The sequence below is a fragment of the Ammospiza caudacuta genome, chromosome 17 (assembly GCF_027887145.1).
Source record: "Ammospiza caudacuta isolate bAmmCau1 chromosome 17, bAmmCau1.pri, whole genome shotgun sequence".
In the NCBI taxonomy this organism is placed as follows: Eukaryota; Metazoa; Chordata; class Aves; order Passeriformes; family Passerellidae; genus Ammospiza; species Ammospiza caudacuta.
Window position 1 is genome coordinate 6,540,059 of NC_080609.1, and position 21,149 is coordinate 6,561,207.

The window sequence follows — 21,149 nt, forward strand, 5'->3', positions numbered from 1 at the left end:
CTGGTGGCCTCTGCAACCAAGAGCCACGACAGGCTGTCTTTAGCACAGTGCACTGAGTACTAGAGCAATCTGAAATGCAATATGGAAGCAGAAAGGTATTGTTTATACAAAAGAACTGCAAATCAAGATGGTCATGTGTGCTGGTTTGGCTTCTTCACGAGCAGAGGGGAATATGGGATTTTCTACTACTTATAATACACAAGGGAATTCATATTAAATTACCAGAATGCAAGTTTTAAGAGACAAAATCTGCTCTCCAGACTTTTAGCACATTTTTCCTCAGTTATCCAGGACCCTTCCTAGTCTACTCAGATAATAGCTCTAAACAGCCACTTGATACCTTGTACCATCTTTATTTTCCTTACTGTAACTTCCTTACTTGCCCTACATCTTTTCAAGATGGAGGAGGGAAGCAAGCTGTTAACCAGGCTGCACTCAGTGCTCAAAATGCAGCAGCACAGTGAACTTACACAAAGCTTTTATTATTCCCAGTTCACTTCCAAAGGCAATGCAGTGAATGGAAGAAGATTCTATGAGGAGCAGTGAAAAGGTACAGAGGCAGGGTGGCCAGGCTCAGACACCCTCGGGGTGTGCACAGCAGAGAAGGAACTCCCCATCCCTCCCCTGCACTCACGGTTAACATCAGCCTCTGCCACTCACACACCTCTACACACCAGCTTAAACCATTTTTGCTCAATCCAGGCTGGCAAATATTCAGGGTTTCCATAAGGAACTTTAGAACATTCATACAAAAAAACTGTTACTAGCCTGAAGTATTAAAAACCCCAAAATTCTTGACTGAGAACAGTTTTGCAGAATCTATAAAACTTTACTGTAGAAAAGCAATGCCTATTGCCAAAGTGTTTGGCACTTTTCATTCAGAACAAAGAGCAGGCCCAGAGAGAAGTCAGGCTTCTCCTCCGCTTCAGGAAAAGCATTCCCAGTTGAGGAGGAGCTTGCAGGCAGCGTGGGGCTGGGAGCAGGATCAGCCCCACACCCAGGAGTGTTTCCCCCTGCTTTGAGCAGGGAACTGCTCCCAGCAGCTGAGCTCTGAAGAAGCACCTCGGCAGTGAAGTGCAGAGCTGAACCAATTAGTGTGGGGTGCCCGGCGCTGATAAATCCTAACCTCACATCAGGGTCGCTTTTACAAGTGTAGATTAACCGTGGGGAAAACGCCAACAACAATTAAACCATTCAAGGCTGAGGTTTGAGGTGGCTTTGTTAAGTCCTTTATGTGAGCTGATACACAAGCACAAGTGCACAGCCTGGTAACACAGGAGCATTTACTGCTTCCTGCCAGCCTTACAGGGAGCACTGCTGACAAAATCATTCTTTTCCACTGAAATTCTGATTTCACTGTTTAGTAACAGATACATTTCAAGTATAATAGTAAAGTATGACTTCAGGAGATTCCTACTACAAAAAAAAAATCTACACTTTAGGTTAATTTTAACGTTTGTTTTTTATGTAATTAACAAGAAGTAATTATGCTGTCATCTAAAATTAACAACTGCAAAATAAGCAAAACAAAAAATGTTCCTTTTTTCAAATGAGATGATCTAGAAAAGAAGTTGTTTCCTTGTTCTCTAAAACATAGATTTCAGAGCTCTATTCTCCACTAGTTTCCCAAATTGCTAAAAGCCATGTTTCCCAGGAGCTTTTGAGGTTGCTCCTTAACAAGCTCAATTTTCCAGCCTCGCCTGTTAGTGCTGTGCCACATCCTACAAAAGCTCCCTGACCAAAGAGGACAAACACAGAATGACTGTGCATGCTAGGGGTGCCCAGCTGGGATGGGAGATTTGTGGTGTCCCTGCCTTGAGCACAAAAAGGGCTCAGGGCTGGTGCCCCAGGGAGCAGAGACTGTGGGGTGGTTTACCCCATCCTGCTCCCATCTGGAAATCCCCTTCCCTCCATCTTTGTCCCCGTTTTGACTGGAGTCTCCATGAAGATTTTTGGGGTCTAGACACTCCCAAGAAACCCCAACTATTAAACTTCTGGCCAGCCTTAATCTACTGAATTATCTGCCAGGTGGCTTCTTTCTTCTACTTTGTAGCATGAACACTAGCAATCATTAAAACAATTTTAGAAGTCTTAACAGAGCACTAATTCAAGAGTTTTCCTCAGTCTCTAACACAGAGCCATTAAATCCCAAAGCAGTTTACACTTTCTACAGCATTCGTTTTAACTAAGATTTAACCTTTATTTTCCCTTTCCATTCTGACAGAAACCTTTCTACCCCCAAGTGTTAATGGAAGAAAATTATTACTTAGGCTCTAAGAAAGAGCTGATTATTGTTGTAAAATGTTCTGAAGATCAGCTTCACTTCACTGCTTTGAAGATGAAAGTTACTGTACTGAAAACATCCAAATGTTAGCAGACACCAAAATTAGCACTAAACAGTGTTAATTATTTAATACTGCCTACATGGAGAACAACTTTCTTCAAACAAATAACACAGCTGAAAAACTGTTTTCTATGGAATCTCAGGTGTCGGTCTCCACTATTTACCATGGAATTCTTAAAAGAATGCAGAACAGGAACTTTATAATCCTCAGTTAAGCACTCCACTGACAATTTTATCACTTTTTCTTTGTCAGCAATTTTAAGTCGCATTCTTTTCTTACTGAAAACAAAAGGAAACTTTTAAGTGACTGAGAAAGCTTATCCTGTTTAACTATTCGGTGTTAAATAGCCAACCAGCTGCTCTGCTGCCAAACAGGCTGCCATGGGACCTGGAACCAAGTCCCTGCTTCCCCAGGCCTATTAGTTAAGCAATCACAATCAGGAATGAAGTTATACTCTGTATTCTAGAGAAAACAGCACACAGACCCAGCCATAGACAGATTTTGAGGCTAACTTGCTTTTCCAAATCCTAACACAAACACACTGAAATCCACGAGGCAAAGAAACTGCTGTGCACTCCACAGGCACATGAGCTGTGAACAGCCAAATTCACATCTCCAAACCTGAGCAACTCATAATACAAACAAGAAAAAAGAAAAACCTACTGATATACACTGGGACACCTCTAAACCAGCAATCTTTTAGAACCTCATCACAGACAGAGCTTCTTGAACCCTGTACCTCATACAGTAACATCTGCAGCTGCAAACTTCAAAACGACATGGTTTATGCAAACAACTATTTCAGAAACCGAAATTTGAGAGGTGCCTTCAAGAAGGAAGGCCTCACACCTATGTAATTTTATTTTAATTTCATTTTAAAGAGCAACTAAATGGCAGGAGTGGAGGGATAATGATGCTTCTGATGGAGTTTATTGTGTATGGCGTGGCTCTTGGATATTTCAGTGCTCACAGTAATGTCCTGATGTGTCATCATCCCAAATAATCATCCAAATTAGTTTTCCCTTGTAAAGGGAGACAAAACGAGTTGGTCAAAATTCTTCTCCTTTTTCTTTGGAAAACCGAGTTACTTCACATGTGGCAGCAATTATAATTAGCACATTTTTCTTCAGAAATATATTCTGAAGAGGAAATTGTATTTCACTGCTCACATGTTTGTTGCATATTTACTTTCTTACTACATATTACATTTAGTTTTTGTTTCCTGAGCCAAATCCTCAGACAGTATTTCAATAGCTTTCTGGTCAACTATTCTTAGAACATAAAGGCAACAAACCAGACTTGAAAACACATTTTAGGACAGTTGGCTACTGCGTGTCACTCAGTGAATTACATCTTTCTTATGCTTTGTTTCCAGAAACACACTCCCAATCTCAATACTCTATTCTTCCTGGCAAATCTTCCCAACTACTTCTATTTTCACTCCACTGCTGGTGTCACTCATCTGAAGCAAACTTTGAGGACTTCCAAAATTAATTGCTGCCTTCCTGCTTTGCCTCTGGCTAGAAGCTGGTATAAACACCATCACTGAAGTGAACTGTATCTCAAATTCCTTATTCTGCTGATGATGGATGATTCTTCCTGTGTCTCAGGACAACACAAAGTCCCTCAAGTTTACACCACACCCTGTATTTTTCTCCCTTAATAATGCAGTGTTTTGTGGTCTGTGTCATCATCAGCCACTACAACCTCACACACAGCTGGGATGGAAACCCTCACTCCTCACACTTCTGCTCCATTCACGTTTCCTGCTACGACTCTGGCCCCACAAATGCTCTCACTATCTTGAGTGTATCTTTGGAGCATACAAAAGCAGATTGTTTTGGTCAGTCCTCCCCAGTACTGGATCCTCATTGCCCCTCTTTTTTCTGGACTACTTTTCCATGACTTTAAAACTGAACAGTTTCCCTTGAAGGGGTGTGAGCATGGGATAGTGCATGGCAGTGGATCACAGGGGAGAAGAGAAAAATAAACCCAAACACAGAGGTACACCACAAACTGCCTCGTATGTAACTCCTGGCACTTCCTTAGCTCCAGACCTTTTTCACCAAAACCATTCAATTAAGAAGCCATAAGGATGTTCCTTCTTTCAGAAGCAGAGAGGACTTGATTTAAGAGATCTTGCTGAAGAAATAGAATTAAATACAAAAAAAAAAAAAATCTGCAATTAATGTGCATTATTTGCAAGTTTTTCCACTGAAAAGTGACTAATTTTTTTTATTCAATAGACTAACTGAACTGAAGCAGAGAGCCCCAATTTAAATGCCATTAGAGTCAGGTCTGACCCAAACCTCAAATAAGCTCCAGATGTTACTGGTCAAAATCAGAATTAGAGCAGGATTTAAGAATTACTGAGACAGTAATAATTTAACTGCAACTGTTATCCCTTCCGGAGGGGGAAACTTCTTCTCTGAAAGAAAGGAAGAGACACACTGTGCCTTTGCAATAAAGAATAAGAAGAGATATAAAAGACAATTTTAAAATAGGAGAAGATAAAATAGACAGGGACTGAAAAGAGAATGGTTACTTTAGTGGTTATTTTGCTGGAGGTTATCAGGGAGGAGAAGCTGCTCTCTGGGACTCAGCTCTCAGACCAGCAAAAGAACCCAACCAACCTTTTCAAAGAGTATTCAGTTATTTTCCCTACAGAAGCCAGGTGGCTACAAGTGGCAGTGCTGTGTTTATCTGGGTGGTAACACAACACTGGCACACTTCAAACAGCTAAGCTACACAACAGGAAATTTATCTGTGCACATGTAACAGGAGAGTCCTTACCTGTTTGAGCTTGTGCACAAACCCCATCAGACACAACACAATTGTCTGGATTTTTACCTAGCAGAGGTACCTTCTCCCCACCATTGCATCCTTTGACCATAAAAATGTTAAAATAAACATACACTGTTCATTCATATGGCCATGCTCAGGTATTTTAATGTCCCTGTGGATGTTTTATTATTGATGCATTTTCAACAAGCTTTAAGATCAAAGAAACCCCACAAGACCAAAAAGAAACACAGAGAAGGGAACAAGGTGAGTACATCTCTGGCTCACTTTGACAATCTGGGTAATAGATATTTCACTAAACATCTAGATGATCATCTGTGGGATGCTAGAGATCTCTGGGATTTTATCAGAAAACTTGTATCAAGCTGTAGGATCTCCCCATCCTGCCCTCCTCAAGGCAGGGCCCTGGGATTTAAGGCACTTGCAGCTGAATTGCAGGAGAGGCAATGCACCCCAGCACCAGGCTGCACACACAGGAAAATGCCACAGCCACTGCTGCTGGGCTGCACAATGCAAGATAAAAAGGTGCTCCTTCAGTGTTCAAAACACTGCAAATGCCACTCTCTCTTCTTTGAAAATTAAAATATTTACTTCAAAGTGCTTACAGAATAAATGACCCCAGAACAAAGAGAAACACCTTGCAATTAACTTAGAGGCATCTGGTTTTAACTTTTGCTATTGCCATCATACCTAACACATGCAAGTGTTCACAGCCAAAGAGGGGTTTATAACTGGGGGGGAAAGAGTATTTTCATTATTTTCTGCAAATCCTATTAGCAATCAACTCCATGAATTTCTCAAGCAAACAAAAAGGCTACAAATGTAAGGATTTCAATGCCAATAGTGCTTATTCCCTGCCTTAACACAACCCAGTACCCCTGAAGTCTGAGCACACCCCCAGTCCCTGCAAGCTTCCTTCTCAGGCACAGTTCTGAACTCGCCCTGCTCAGCTGTACAGGGAACTCCCACTTGAATGCTGAGCTCCAGCTACTGGGGAAGAGGAAAGATTATTCTGTATCTACCAATAAATGCATCATTTGCACACATGCAGACAAACTCAGACACTGGTCCCAAGGACCCCATCAAAATCCTGGCATCCCTGTGCAGCTGAGGGTAAGAACCAGCATGGAGTGACAAACTCCTGCTACACAACAGCACTGCATTAACTGCATGTTACAACTGCTCTTCCAGGGACAATTATGATTTTTTTTTGTTTTACAAAAAAAGTTTGCTGGACTTGCAGAGTTTCCACGAGATTTTTGTTATCATTTTTAACAACTATGCAATCAGATTGGCTAAACAAGACACAGCTTTCACACTTTCTGTTCTGTAAGTGAGGACTAAATCAGAAACAGCAGTATTGGTATTATTTATAGAATTTAGGATTATTTTAGTATAACTGGCACTATTATTGTAATACTTGATTTACATAAATACTTTATCTGAGATCAAAGAAATGACCCTACATTTTATTTCATATACTAATGTACTTGATCTGGCCAGATCTTGAACAGGATCAGCAATCCAAGTGCCAGCAAAAGTTTCTCAATATCCAACAATCAGACCCTGTGCTTACACAGGTCCATAACCTTCATGATGCTTTATCCTCAGGGGGAAACAGAAAGGAAAGCAGGAGTTCTAGGGCATTAAGGGTTTTCAGTTTTTGAGTTTTGTTCAGAAATACAGAGAGGATGAGTGAAAACCTCAGCAGGTACATGATGCACAGGGATGGCAGGTACATGATGTGCACACAGGAGCTGTTCCTGTCACTGCTGGCTCCTGCTATCTCACTGGGGCTCCATCAACTCTTTAAAATGGTAACATGCACTTCAAAATAGCTCCCACAACTTAACTCCAATCCTTGTATTTATCATCATCTCAAAGAGCTGGTAGAAGTCTGTGGAAAGGAGAAGGTATTTCTCACCACTACAAGTGGCATGTCTACAGCAATTCATATTTTCTCCCAAATCTTACAACACAAAGTGATTAAGCAATCTGGGGAGGCCATAAGTCAAATGATTTAGGTATATTCAGGTGCTGGACTCCCATTAAAACAGGATCTTAAAATAGGTTTTGCTACTGCTGAAGATTACAGAGACAGTAGAAATTTCCTGCAGATCAAGGAGGCAGCTGCATACATTTAACCACTACAGGACTTACAGTTACAGATCTTGGTGAGTGAATCAACATGGGAAAGAAAAACACTGTGGTAAGGAAAGCATTCCAGCTCCCAGAAAATTCAAGGCCACTCAACACAGCCAAGAACACAGCTATCTTCAGCTATCTTATGAATATAAGCTGAACTTCTGAAGTGAACATATACCACTGAAAACTCCATGTGAGCTGAGTGCTGGCAGCACTCCCTGCCTGGCAGGCAGCTAACACACACCTTCTTTCTCTGTGGCAGCAGGAAGGAGGAGCAGGAATCCCTGCAGCCTCTCCTCTGCTCTGCCCAAGGAGCAGCCAGCCCAGGCTGCAGCCAAGGACAAGGCACCTCTTCCCAGTGCCCCTTCTCCAGGTGCCCCCCTGAGCTGGAGCAGGAGGTAGGCACAGCTTTTCTTTTGGAAACAGTTACACCTTTTCAAAGCTCCTCCTGCCAAGGCAGCCCTTCCTGTACCTTTGGTGCTCCCTCCCCAGGGAAGCACAGGGGCACAGAGCAGTGTCCTGTCACCCCAACACGTCCCCAGCTGGGCCATGGCTCGCCAGGAAGGGAGTGCTGTCAGAACAGGACTGCTATGGGCTGCAGTGCATCCCCACTGCAGCAGTGAGTTACCAAATTAACAACCCCCCCCCAAATTTCTGAGCATGATGTAGAAACCAACCCACTACCAGCACTGGGCTTACAACACCAAGGGTTTAACTAGCTTCTCACAGAAGGCAACAGTCCATATTTAGGGTAGAAATCAACCATAATTGCTCAACAACTCCACTTACTTTAAAATTTCTTACTTCAGAAAACACAAATATCTATTTACAAAAGTGTGTGCTGCCAAAATCTTGAATACTTCTATTGTACACCCATCCTTTGATTTAATAAACTATGCATCTGAGGTGGTTAATGTGCATTTCAAGGTATATTAAAAATGAGAGATCAAAAATTAGCATTAGCCCAGGTAATCTCTGCCAACATTTTGCTCCAGCCATGCTAACTAGACCCTGTCTAGCATTAAGCTCATCAGTTCTAAGCCACTTTTACCTTCTTAGGTCTAACCTGTGAATGTGATGCTAATAGCAATAGGCACACTTTCAGCTGAATTCAAAATGACAGAAATTTCACGCATCTTCTTCTGCAAACTTTCCAGATCAGGAAGCAGGTTAACTCTGAAACTCTCTGCTTCTAGCACACCTGTAAAAACCTTTATTATCCAACCATCTTCCAGAAATCAGTGTCTCCTGTTTAAATTAGTACCATTACACTGGCCAGAAACCTTGGCTGATCAAACAACTGCAGTAAACACCAACTCCAGGTCTGAATGCAAGCTGGAAATTTTCATCCCACACAAAAAGACAACTTGGACAGGAGACTGAAACCCTCACAAATACATTTAGATCATTATTTAATTTAAATTATTATTTAAATTTATAATATTAATTGGGTAACTGTTTGACTTTTTAATGTGTACTTGAATCAGAAAATAGTAACCCACTTTATACAGGTGAAAAACTGAAGACCCTTCGGATGTATCTCCAAGCTGGAAAATGCAAGAAACTATATTAAGTGACAAGGAATAGCCTTGTGGGAGGAAAAGAAAAAAGTAAGTAAAAGAAATGAAGACCTGCAGAAGCAGACCTGTAATAGGAACAGCTTCATCCCCAGAAGTGGTTTGCATCTGAACAACATTCAATTTTTATAATAGTAAAACCATGTGTGTGCACCAAGAGCTCTGTACACTTGGATTTTATACCTTTGGAACTTTGCTACAGCCCTGCAATGCATTTCCTGGGGGAGACAGGCCCAGGTGCCCAGTAAAGGGTCTTGGGTATGTTTTAAAAACAAATTCTAGAAGCCGTTAACAGCATAAGATTTTTCTTGTCCTGCCTCCTCAGTACAGTTGACCCACGTGTCTGTGGGGCCAAACAATAACACAGACCAGTGAACTGAGCTAGGTTAAAAATAAACACAAAATAAGGAAGTTATTTTAAATTCAGATCTCTTCATTCATCTCCTTATAAGCAAGGAGGCAAAAGGGAAGCGCAGAGTCAAAAACCCCGCTCTAGGAGACAACCTCTACTCTGGAGCAACGTTGAAGTGAATTAGCCACAACTCCTCCCCTGGCTCTCAGCAGCATGTAAAAGCCATCTGATACCATGAAGTCTGGTGCCCAGCCCAAATCAAGGACCTTCTGTGCAGCTTGTGCTCAGTTCTGGGTTAAGCTCCTCTTTCTTGCAGGCATTACTCTCAGCTGGACTGCTGCACAGCCACTGACAGTGCAGCAGCCAAGAGACTCCTTGGATGGGGGAGATGTTTGATGCCTCTGGCCCCACAGAGGTCAAGCACACATAGCTGCTAAGTGGGCTGCTGCTGGACTGATTTAAATAAAAGCCAGGTGACAATAATAATAATAATAATAATATTGAACAAAATGGGCCTTCAAGATGCAGTCTGTGTTGAATTCAGTGCTACTGGTACAACTTCAGCAGCAAAAGCAAGTGTTGATACATTTGGATAAGTAAGGCTCCCATGGCCCATGTTCAGATCTTGAGTAAGCTTTACTTCAAGCAATCACATTCTATTCTTGGAATTTACCTCCGTTTTGTTCTTCAAAGGTGGCATGAAGTATCTAAATTTTTATTCATCTTAATTATTAGTTGAAATACAGATTTACACAAACACTGCTGGGGTATGTATGATCTGAAAGACAACAAACAGATAAACATCCTGAGGAGAACCACTTGAGGCATGGGCTCTCACTGCACTCAGTTCATTCTAACTGCAGGACGCTCAAATGTATTTCAGAATTAGTTGGAATGTTTTCCTAATCCAGCAAGAGAGGTCACTGACCAATACAGCTGCAGTGTTTTTATCCCAAGTTGAAAAGCCTGAAGAGAGATGCTGAGGTTGCACACACCTTTCTGCAGTGGCACAGCCCAGCCTGCCCCAGAGCCAGCTCAGCTCCTGCTCAGCTGCAGGGACTGACGAGCCCCTGGCTCTGAGTCCTGATCTCAGCCCAGCACAGGGGCCACAGCAGCCATGGCTCACCAACAGGACACTGACACAGGCACAACGAGATCCATTCTCGTGCAACTTTCTAATTACTTTCCCATTAATCTGTGCTATTATCAAAACCAAGAGGGTTTCCCCAGCAGAGCTGTGCTGATAAGCAAAGGAGCTGCAGAGCTTTCCCTCCTTCAGAGGGAAGCCACAAGAATCCTTTCCAGTCAGGACCACATCCTTCCCACACCATCCTCTCTCCTGCTTTGGGTAATACTTTGTTCATCAGGCTTATGCATTGACCTCGTACCTGTGCCCTGGAGTGTAAGTTGAAAAAACAAGACAAATCTGCTGAGGATTAGGAAATACTTTAAAATCAATAGGGAACTGAAGCAGTGTATTTGAAGGAAAAAACCAATTATTATAAAATTCTGTGGTCAAACTTTCAGAACTAACTACTTTTAAAGAAATTATCAGTCAGTTTTTAGTTCTGGCAGATTTAGGGTCGATTTTACTGTTGCTTATTTTTAATTCCTCAGCCATAAGGACACTTCCAGGAAGAAGGAGAAAAAAAACGAAAAAACCCAACACCTAATCTTATGGTTACCTTTGTGGCATGACAGAAATACTACAAAGTGTTATTACAATACTACAATTAGTTTTCAAGGGGACTGGTTTTTTGATGCAGAGTGCAAGAAGTATTTGAAGCAGTCAGACTGAAATAGAGGAGGTGAAAGCCACACAGGAAGAATGAGGAGAGGAAAGCAGATGAAAACTGAAACACCACTACTCTAATTGCTATTAGCAGGGAGGGTTTTGCATGTGCCTTGTGATCCACTATTACATTTATATCACATACAGACACATTTCAGTTATCTCTGTGTTCAACTTCTAATAGTTTCTCATGTTCTCTAGAATTAGGTTCACCCCTTAATATTATTAAGCAACTAACACTTAACCAGATGAAAAATTCTCTAGAAGAGGTCAGTTCCTTGCTATTCCCAAGGGAGAAAGAAATCTAACTAATCCTTAGCTTGATTTAATGAACAATAAAAGGTTCACACAGACTCTGCTTAAGCAAATCTCCTTTTACAACAAGTACACCTCACACTGTCTCAGGACCTGAAGCCTGTATCCCCACACAGCAGCATGTGAGAGTCCAGTCAGCTCCATCTGTAACAGAAGCAAATTAATCATTTATCTAACTGAAGAATTAAGATACTCTCTGAAGGAAAACTTGTGCCTAAAAATTGTTACCTCACTGCAGTTACCAGAAATACCTGGTGATACTTCTGAGACATATTTCACAACTACTGAGCTGCAAAGAGGCAGCTGCATCAGGAGAATTGTCTGGATTTGGGAGCAGGAAGGGAGAATCCAAGTTCTGCCCCACCACCAAATGAAGTGATCTCTGGTCTTGAAAAATAACAAAGATGATGCAGAAATCACCATGGCCCTGTACCGGGATTCAGAATTCCACCTTGACTAAGACAATACGCATTTTTAGATGGGAGGAGAAGGAAAAAAATAATAAAAATAAATGTTCACTCCCCAAACAGTTCTTAATCTCTTCATTCTTTTCCAGCAGTCAGAGACTGTCAAGACTAAAAAATGCAACAGGTTATTGTGCAAAACCAGCATACTGCTGAAGGGCACAGTCATCCAGGGGGCTGAGGCAGCCTGGCAGGACCAGATCCACAATGGGCCCTTGTCACAGGTGATGGGCAGAACAGCAATGAACAGAAACACAGATCCCAGGCACAGGGGGCCACCTTTAGACCCCAATACCTGCCCACTGGAATACAACATTGCTAGTAAACCAGCCTCTGCCATTGGCACAAGCATGTCCAGCACACTGGGAGAACTGCAGAACATGGGCAAGTTCAAAGCACCTCCCCAGAATCCTCCTCCTCCTCTGCTGAGGGATGAAGGCTCAGCTGCACACGGGAGCAACAAGAGGGGGTGGCACAGCTGCCCCAGGGGCTGGACAGGGTGGCTTCCTCCCACAATGTGTTGGTTGTATATAGAGAAGTCTGTTTCTCTACTTAAAAATGGAATTTTTCCCTTCTTAAATGTTATATATTAAAATAAATAATATCATTTATTACCTTATCTACTAAAGAGAAATGTAGCATCTGTACATTTTAATTCACTGTCTAGGCATTTTATGAAACCAATTTACACCACTAATGTCAGATCTATTTATCAGAAAGAAAATTAACATCCTAAGTTGTATTTGGAGTTTAAAACCATCACCAAGTTGTAATGTGCTCTCACACTTTATCAAAATCTCCACCAAAGTTCTATTGAACAATATCAGGAATATCAGAAAACTCACTGAAATGCAAGGGGAGGAAAATCTCTGTTGTGGGAATACAGAACCATTCCTTTTTTAACCATGGTAGAAATTAATCCAATTGTTGTATTAGGGTAACATCACAATTAGAACCCTAAACCAGAACTGTCCTTAGACCTTTACCAAAACACACATGCACAGCTGGAGATGCCATATTCTTAAAAAAATCCTTACATTGCACCTTGTGAAATCAGCAGATGATCAAGATTAGAGCTCAGTGAACACCAATGATACTCCTACACATCCTTCACTATTTACACTGGGAAAAGGGAAATTATGAAAAATTACCTTAATAATTTTCACAGATTTCTGCATTTAAATCAAGTTCTACTGGAATGCATTAAACTACTTAACACACAACATATAAAGCTGCAAGTTCTGTTTCCCAGCAATTTTATGTTTCATATCAAAGAGATGTGACTATATTAAAAAAAACTCATCACCTCTCCTAGGCTTCCAAATACTGCAGTACTGCTAAAAAAATAAATCTATTTTGAACTTTCTCCTCATACGACATCCCAGCTCACCATCCCCATCATCTTCCTCTGGCTTGCACTGTGCTCTGGAGTGCCAGCTGGGGGGCTGGTTCTGCTGCAGAGGAGCTGATGGTGTTCAGGACACCTGGAAGACTGTCTAGACCCACACACCAGCACATATGCAGGAACAGGCTGAGGGAGCTGTGCTTTTCCTTCCCCAAGTTAAGTAGGATGCTCCTGGCACACTTTCTCTGAGTGGCATCACTCTGGAGCTCACTTTACAGCTGCAGTCAGGGAGAACTCAGGTTTGCAGACAGTGAACATCCTGTTCTCCTAAGACATTTGATGCTACAGAGCATGATGGTTTTGTTTAAATCTTCATTATTATATGGGTCAGGAATGACTTCTTTTGGTAATGTTTCAAACAGCTGCCAAATAGCAACTAAAAACACTAACTGAGCTATGCTGTATTGATTACAGCATGGAATTTAAATTTTCTCAAAATTTATCATTAATCTCCATATTCTTAACACATTTTGCCTAACAAATATGCCCATGCTGTTACATTGGGCAAGCAAATTGTGATATTCTAGATTATATCAAGTCTAATATTAAACAGTTTTCAAACATATTTTTAAGTTCTGAAGAGAATCCCCAAGATTCTTAGACACTACAGTAAGAGTAACACTGTCTTCCCCAAACTAGAAATAGTCAACACACTATTTTCAAAATCTATCTACTAATTTCCAAAAACCTAATTTATTTCTAGTGGAGAAAATCTCAGCCTTCTAGAGAATCTAGGCAAATCAAAGTCAAAATAAGACACTATTTTCAAGCTGACCATTCTATATTTTGCTGGCAAGTCATACAAACCCTATTCCATGTTTCTAAACTTATAGAAATAGTTTTACTACGATCAGCAAGGCAAGATGAAAAATACATGGATTAGAAGAAATGTTAAAATAATGCAGTCTAAGCCAGCAACAATATGCACAGATTGTGCTACAGCCATTGCCACTGATTAGGTGCACTTTCACTCTTTTTGCTGCTATATGAAATTAAAATGCTATCACCACTGCAGCAAAATACATTAGAGTGACCAATGGAAATGTTTCAGAAAACAACACTATATATTTAATAACCTGACAAATAAGATAGCCCATCTCCAGCCCCCCTTCTATTTGTCAGAACACTTTAATAACTGTTAACCTTTTTGCTGGTAGTGTCAAATCAGTAAGTAGCAGATTTTGAATATATTAATACACATATATATTTCAGGGGAAAAAGCATACTTGCTATGGATTACAAATAACTTGTATTGGAAGCCACCCAGTCTTTTACTCCTCCACAATCAACAGCCCTAAACCCTACAGCCCCAAGATACAAAGTCAAACTTAAACAACTGATCTGAGGCACCTCAAAGCCCAAACTAAAGCAAACAATGCCCTATTTAAAATTTATTATCATTCAAGAAGAATTGGATGCTTCACAAGCTTTAAACCAGTTCATTTTCACCCTTACCCCAAATATCAGATGATGTCATGCAAGATGTACTGGCTGAACTGGTTTAACTGCTGCAGGCTGGATGCACTGTTTAGATTTTCTTGTGATAAATTACTTTGCAGCAATGAAACTGATTCAGGTACTTTTAAACAACTATCTTCACCTGCTTTTTTAAAGTAGTTTGGGCTCTTATTGCTCCTCCTCACACAACTTGACAGCTTGCTACTTTACTTTGTTGAACTCCCCAGGAACAACAGGGAGCAGTTTCACCACTTCCGAATTCAGTCAGCAGCACGAACAACTGGAGTGCTGTGAGGAAGCCTGAGATACACAGCTCATCCTGGGGAGTGTGGGATCTGCACTTCCCTCTGCAGCTTGCACACATTTTCCACTATTCCACTATTTCCACTTCTTCCCAGAGAGTTTACTAAATCTGACAACTTACTGAGAATCCACACTGGAGATTTCTGGGGGATGCACAGAAGGAACTCCAGACATAGCCTGCACTCTTCAGAAGCCACCAAGGCTGTTCTCCTGCTTGGCATGAAGTGGCTACTTGAGAATGATCCAATGCACATCTTCTCCCAAGGCCAAGCAAGCTGTTTCCAGAGCTACCAAACACGATCATTATTGCAATAAGAGCCCAGGCCTGGTTCTCTGCTCTAGGTATAACCCCAGAATTAACCTAATTTTGCTCGTTGTCCACTGCATCAGCATTTTTATACTTCCTTGCTTGACCATCATCTCTTTCATGGAAAATGCTGGAGAGGGGAAGGGGCAGGAAGAACGCATAAACGAGCAGATACCTACAGCTGTACAATGAAATTAATCTGCATTTTCTCCTCTCAAACACACAGCCTCATTTTATCACCACGTGGCTAAAGGCAACATAGAACACAGCAAAGGAACACAGGGAAAAAGAAGGATACAGGTCTTCAGGAGGAGGGCACAGAAGCAAGAAGAAAAAGAAGTGAACACAGTATTATGTATGCAAATGATATTAAATTGCCAGGAATTGAGAATACCAATGAGGACAAAATATGAGAGGGAAGCAAGCATTCAGAAGTCAGGCAAAAATAAGTCAAGTATTTGAGACCAGTATTCCACAGTGGGTCTGAAATCTAGCAAATTCTGTCAGTAATGAGCAAAACAGGAATGAGCAAGGAGCACAAACTTTCAGCTGCATGGAAACAGCAAAATAGTGTGATTTTAAAATTTTCACATACACACAGACACATTGGGTTTTTCCTGGGGTTTTTTTTTTGTACAAATGTTGTATCATTTCACCTGCAGTTCAAGTCTCAATTTTAATTGCCCAAACTAAGGGAAAACTTAAAAGATGGCATTGCCTGAGAGGCTGCAGAGCTGACACAAGGACAGAACACAAGTACACAGCCTGAACTACCAGTCACTGCACGTTCCCTGCCTGTGACACTGTGTAGCCAAGCCTGCACTGGCTACTTCAGGAAAGAAACATCCCTAATGAGAAACACATATACCTATGGAACTATGGGCAGAGGCTGAACCTACAAAAAACCAGATTCAAATTATAAACAAGGAAACTTACAATTATTAAGCTGCAAATGAGACTTTTCATGAAAGAACGCCATGCAACATGTAACTGTAGATTTGTATTAAGCAGAGTTCTTTGAAGCTCAGGCATTTGTGAAAAGATGTTACAGAGGAAGCATATATAAAGTATCAGACTTGGATTCAATTACACTTTATAGAGCAACTCACTAGCAACGCCAGAGCCCTAATTCTTTGCATGATAAAGCAAACTACACACCCTACTTACAGTACAGAAAAACTATTATTTATTTCTTCCACTAAATTTATTTAGCATACAAATAAACTCTTCAAAATTTCCACAGGATAATTTACTAATCAGCACCCCAAACTGTTAATTTATCTAACACCCAGGCACCAACGGCTCATGTGCACTCCCACTCTGCTTGGGCCCAAAGGCAGCCACAATCACATGTTCTTGTGCAGCAGGGAATAAATGAGGGGTGCACACAGAATGCAGGAGCAGTGACAGAATTTGGCCAGGTAACTGTCATCACCTGTGCCACCTCAAGCTGCCCTTCTTGTTCCTTCCCGCCCCAATGCCCTCACCACACTCACACAGCACTAAATGGGACTGCAAGGTGAACCCAATTAACAACCTGAACTGCATCTGAACCCCCACCTTCTGTTTGTGATAGTCCCAGGGAGGTTCAGTAGCCCAACTGCTGCTGTGGCACCTGAGGGGATAGCCAGAAGCAGCAAACACTGTGCTCTCCAAGTGTCCCCTCAGCTGCCTTCAGCTAGAGGGACACAACCCCTACTGAGCCCTGAAATTTAAAGTTTCTCTGTCCACATAGCACTGCTGCCAAGCCCCAGTAAGGCTAAAGCTGATTACTGACACCCAGGGGTAGCAGTACTAAATGCACAGGGGTGACAGGTGACACACAGCACTGCAGGTGAGGCTGCAGCCATCCCCTGGTGCTGCTCAGTGTGTTCCTGCCCTTACCGTGGCTGGCACTGCTGCTTTCCTCCCTCATGCAGAGGTTAAGTTTCCTTTCTAAAGAGAATGTCTTCATCCCTTGTGAAGTCCAAAAGCCCTGTCCAGTAGTACTTCCACTTACACAGTGTCCATAAGGTCATCAAGGAAGAGTAAATTAGTCATAAGGGAAAGGGGAGAGGAAAACATAGTGACATGAGAGCAAACACTCAAAATACCATATCTGATTCAACCCTGAAGAGTTGAATTCCATACTTCGATTACTGCATCTAAAATTGTTATTTCACTCTTTAAAAATTGTTCATCTAGTGTAGCTGTACACAGACTGAGCAAACCTTCAAGTAATTTCAAATCAAGATGTGCAATTTTCCACTGTGCATTCTTCACATGCCTCCTAAATCTAATGTGATCACTCACTGAAGAATGGCATCCAATACTGCTCTGTGCATGTTAAAATTAAGCTAACTACATGTTATTAAGCATTTTCCTCACTGCTTGAAAACATCTCTAAAGAAAACACTAACACCCATATATTAAGATGACAAACATTGTTTTACACATTAAATTAATATATACCCATGATGTCAACTTTTAATAAAAGTTAGCAATAAGCTGATCTCTGCAGTCTAGTAAAATTAACATGTTTCTCTAAGAAAAATCAAGTATGGGAAAAAACCTCCACAGGCTAAACTTTTCTGGTTTTGTTTTTACATAAATGGACAGTTCTGTAAAGTCTCAAAAATTACCAAGTTTGTCATATCAGCTGGAATCAGCTGTGTGTGTTCTAATAGAGTACAAATAGATTTCTGAGACAATGATGTATTCTTAGTGTCACTATGCTGACATGTGCAGAGACTCTTTCCTCCAATGGAACTGGGCCTCAGCATGATTTTCACAATCATCAGTGATTTCTGCATGTTTTTTGGACTCCTGTATTACCAGTGCCAGAGGGGGTGCAATCCAGAGAAGTTCAGGACACCCTTAAACTGCATAAAAATGTCCAGCATGTCACAGTGAGCCCAGAATGGCAGAGCATCCAGCCCACAAAATTCAAAATAAACACCGTAAATACAGTCAATATTCTAAAGGACTTAAAAGGACACTGAGAAAATGCAGATTACTAATGACTGTCAAACAATCTGCTGGAAACTGTAACCCACAAGGCACTAATACTTGTATGTATACAAATAGGAGGTATATTTTGAATCCACTCCTTTTACTTATTTGTCCCATTGTATAGAAACATCACTTTGGAGATTTTACTAAAACAGAACTGAAGAGTAACTTAGATAGTAAATAAGTTCTAGCCATTATTTTATGAAATAGCTAGATTTTAAAAAGTCAGGTTTATGTAATGACCTTGTAAAATTGAAATGTAATCTCACAGTCACTGTGACAAACTTCCACTGAAGCACCTTCACTCTTCCCAATTTCAGTGGTTATTATTTAGCAGAAGGGTACACGTGCCAAGTCGATTGTCCCGTTTTCAGAAAAATATCTTATGCTAGTGGGTATTTATGTCAGGCTGAATAAGAATTGTCATCTTCACAGCCAGGCGTTCTAAACGAATATTTAGGGAGTTGGTGATTTTGACCTCCAAGTCAATCGGTACGAGTAGCTAGCTCACTGTGGCCGTCCTTCCTTTGGGAACGAAACCCCGCCGTACGTTTGCCCGAAATAATGTTACAGCGTTGAATTCAGATGGAAGGTGTTGTTCAGAGCAGGGGAGGGCGTGCAAAAACAACACCACAACGCAAAAAAGAGTAAGAAAAAAATAAAAAAAAGGCCCCGCTAAAGGCACCACTGGAGACTACACCGGACGGGGGTAGGGAACATGCAAACGTAGTGCCTCCTTTATGGAACCAGCGCAACTGCATGACGGTGCAGGATGCGGGCCGCGGGCTGTGCAGGCGCTACACATGGCCAGCGCTGCCCGCCGACCCGCGCAGGCCCGGCCGGCAGCGGGTTCTGTAAATAACCCTCGGAGGAGGGTTAATTAAAAATGGCGAGCAGCGTAGCTGCCTGCATACAATGAGCGGCCGGGCAGGGCAGGGCTGCAGCCCCCCGCCCGCCCCGCCGGGGAGCCCCGCGACAGCCGCGTCCCCTTGGCCCGCCCCAGGCAAAACCCTGCCCCGGAATCACGGCAACTACTTTGCCCGGACCCCCGTGGCCCCCCCCCCCCCCCCCCGGCTCGCCCCACGCCCGGCGGGGGGCTCCGAGGGTCCGGGGGCGCGGGGCTCCTTTTGTAGCGGCGCTTCCCCCGCGGCCTCCCCCTCCCGCGGTGCGAATTCCTGCGGAGCCCCCCGGGCCGTCTCCCCCCGGCCCCGCACCGCAACTTTGCCCGGCGTCTCCCCGCAGCCCCGCCGAGCAGCGCTCCCCGCGCCCCGGAGCTGCCGGGGCCAGCAGGAGCGGCCCGGGCAGAGCGTGTTTACCGCGGAGAGCGGCCCAGGAGCCCCGAGGGGACGCGGCGCTGGGGGAGCCCCGCGAGCGGGGCAGAGGGGCGAGGGGGAAACTCTCGGCGGAGTTGAGGGCGCGGGCCCTGGCGGGCTTTACCTTCCATCTCCATGTCCTCGGGCTCGCTCAGCTGCTGCTCCCCGGGCTTCTGGTGCTGCTGCTGCTGCTGATGGTGGTTCATGTCGGGCAGGGGCTGGGGCTCGGTGGCGGCGGCGGGCTGGGCCTTTCCCGCGGGGGGCTGCGGGCCTGTGTCGGGAGGGGAAGGGGCGGAGGAGCGGCGGGGCCTCGGCAGCGGCCGGGACTGGGCGCCCGGCTCGGGGGGCTGCGGCGGGGCTCCGGCGAGTAGGGAGCGGGGCGCCGGCGGAGGCAGCGAGACGCGCACGTATTTACTCGCTATTCGCCCAATCTCGGCGGCGGCACCCGGTCGGGGAAAAGGGGCTGGGAGGAGGGTCCGGCCGGGGGCGGCGGCTTCCCCGAGGGCCGGAGGGGAGGGGACCGGGAGGGGGGGACGGGAGACCCAGAGTCAGGGCCCGGCGGCGCCCGGCGCTTCCCCTTCCCCCGGCGAGGTGTCCGCGGCGCTGCGAAGTCGGGGAGGCGCCGCGGGGCCCCTGCCGTGCCCTCCCGCCCCCCCCGGCGCCCCGGCACCGCCGCTGGCCGACGCCCGGCTCGCCGCTCCCGGCCCGCGGGCCGCCCCCGTCGCCCGAGCCCCGGCGCGCTGCTGCCGCTCCGCCGCCGCCAGCGCTCTGTGCCTCAAAATGGCGGCTGCGGTAACGCCGTGAAATGTCACATCCGCATGAGGGGGAACAGCCCGCAGCCGGGGAGGGAGGGAGCGAGCGAGAGAGGGAGGGGAAAGCGCCGCGGCCGCCGCCGCCGCCCCAGGAGGCCGGAGGGGCGGGGACAGGGGCCGGGCGCCGCTGCCGCCGCGGCCTCTCCGCAGGGCCGCCGCTGCCACCTGCGCGGGGAGCGCTGCGGCCGCCGCTTTGCGCTGCCCGGCGGGCCCTGAGCTGCCGCTGCGGCGGGCCGAGACCCCGCTGCTCGCCCCGGCTCTGGCTGGCGGGGGCCGCGCCCCGTGCTCGCCGTGCGGGCCCGGGCGGGGAGCGGAGGGAGCCCCGCACGGCCGCGCACCGACACCGGCCGGCTCGCGCGGGGCTCCGGCGGGGCCCGTGGGCTCGGTTGCCTCTTGCGCCCGGGCCCGCGGGTGTGTGGCTGTGCGGGGCTCATGGCGGACCCTGCCCCACACCGGGCTGCGGCCGGGGCTGGCCGGGCAGGGGGCTCTGGGCCGGGGTCGGCCCGTCCCGTCCCCGGCGGGCACTCACTGCTTGTGCGGCATAGACCGGTGGGTGAAGGGTGGGTTTGTGTCGTGTGTGGGAAGGGAAAAATCTGCTGTGAACAAGACCTGCATGCCGCTGTTTTATCATGGGCCTTGCCGGAGGATGTAGTGGCTCCCAGGGAGAGACCTGTCTGTTTTCTCAGGATGGATGGAGAAGGCAGGAGTGCGAGTGAATCAATAATATCTGCTCGGTTAGAGCAATGAAGGAAGCAACTTCATTTCAGG

The 21,149-nt window shown here is 44.8% G+C and overlaps 1 protein-coding gene across 2 annotated transcripts in view; it reads right to left on the reverse strand.

The window, feature by feature from the left end:
• USP7 (ubiquitin specific peptidase 7) overlaps window positions 1-20,234 on the reverse strand; it is a 70,795-nt gene extending 50,561 nt beyond the window's left edge. For both annotated transcript variants that reach the window (XM_058816353.1, XM_058816352.1), the window contains exon 1: window positions 19,694-20,234. In XM_058816353.1, the coding sequence (XP_058672336.1) occupies window positions 19,694-19,775 (82 nt within the window). In that variant the 5' untranslated portion in view covers window positions 19,776-20,234. The remainder of the gene's footprint in view (window positions 1-19,693) is intronic.
• Between the last annotated feature and the right edge of the window lie 915 nt (window positions 20,235-21,149).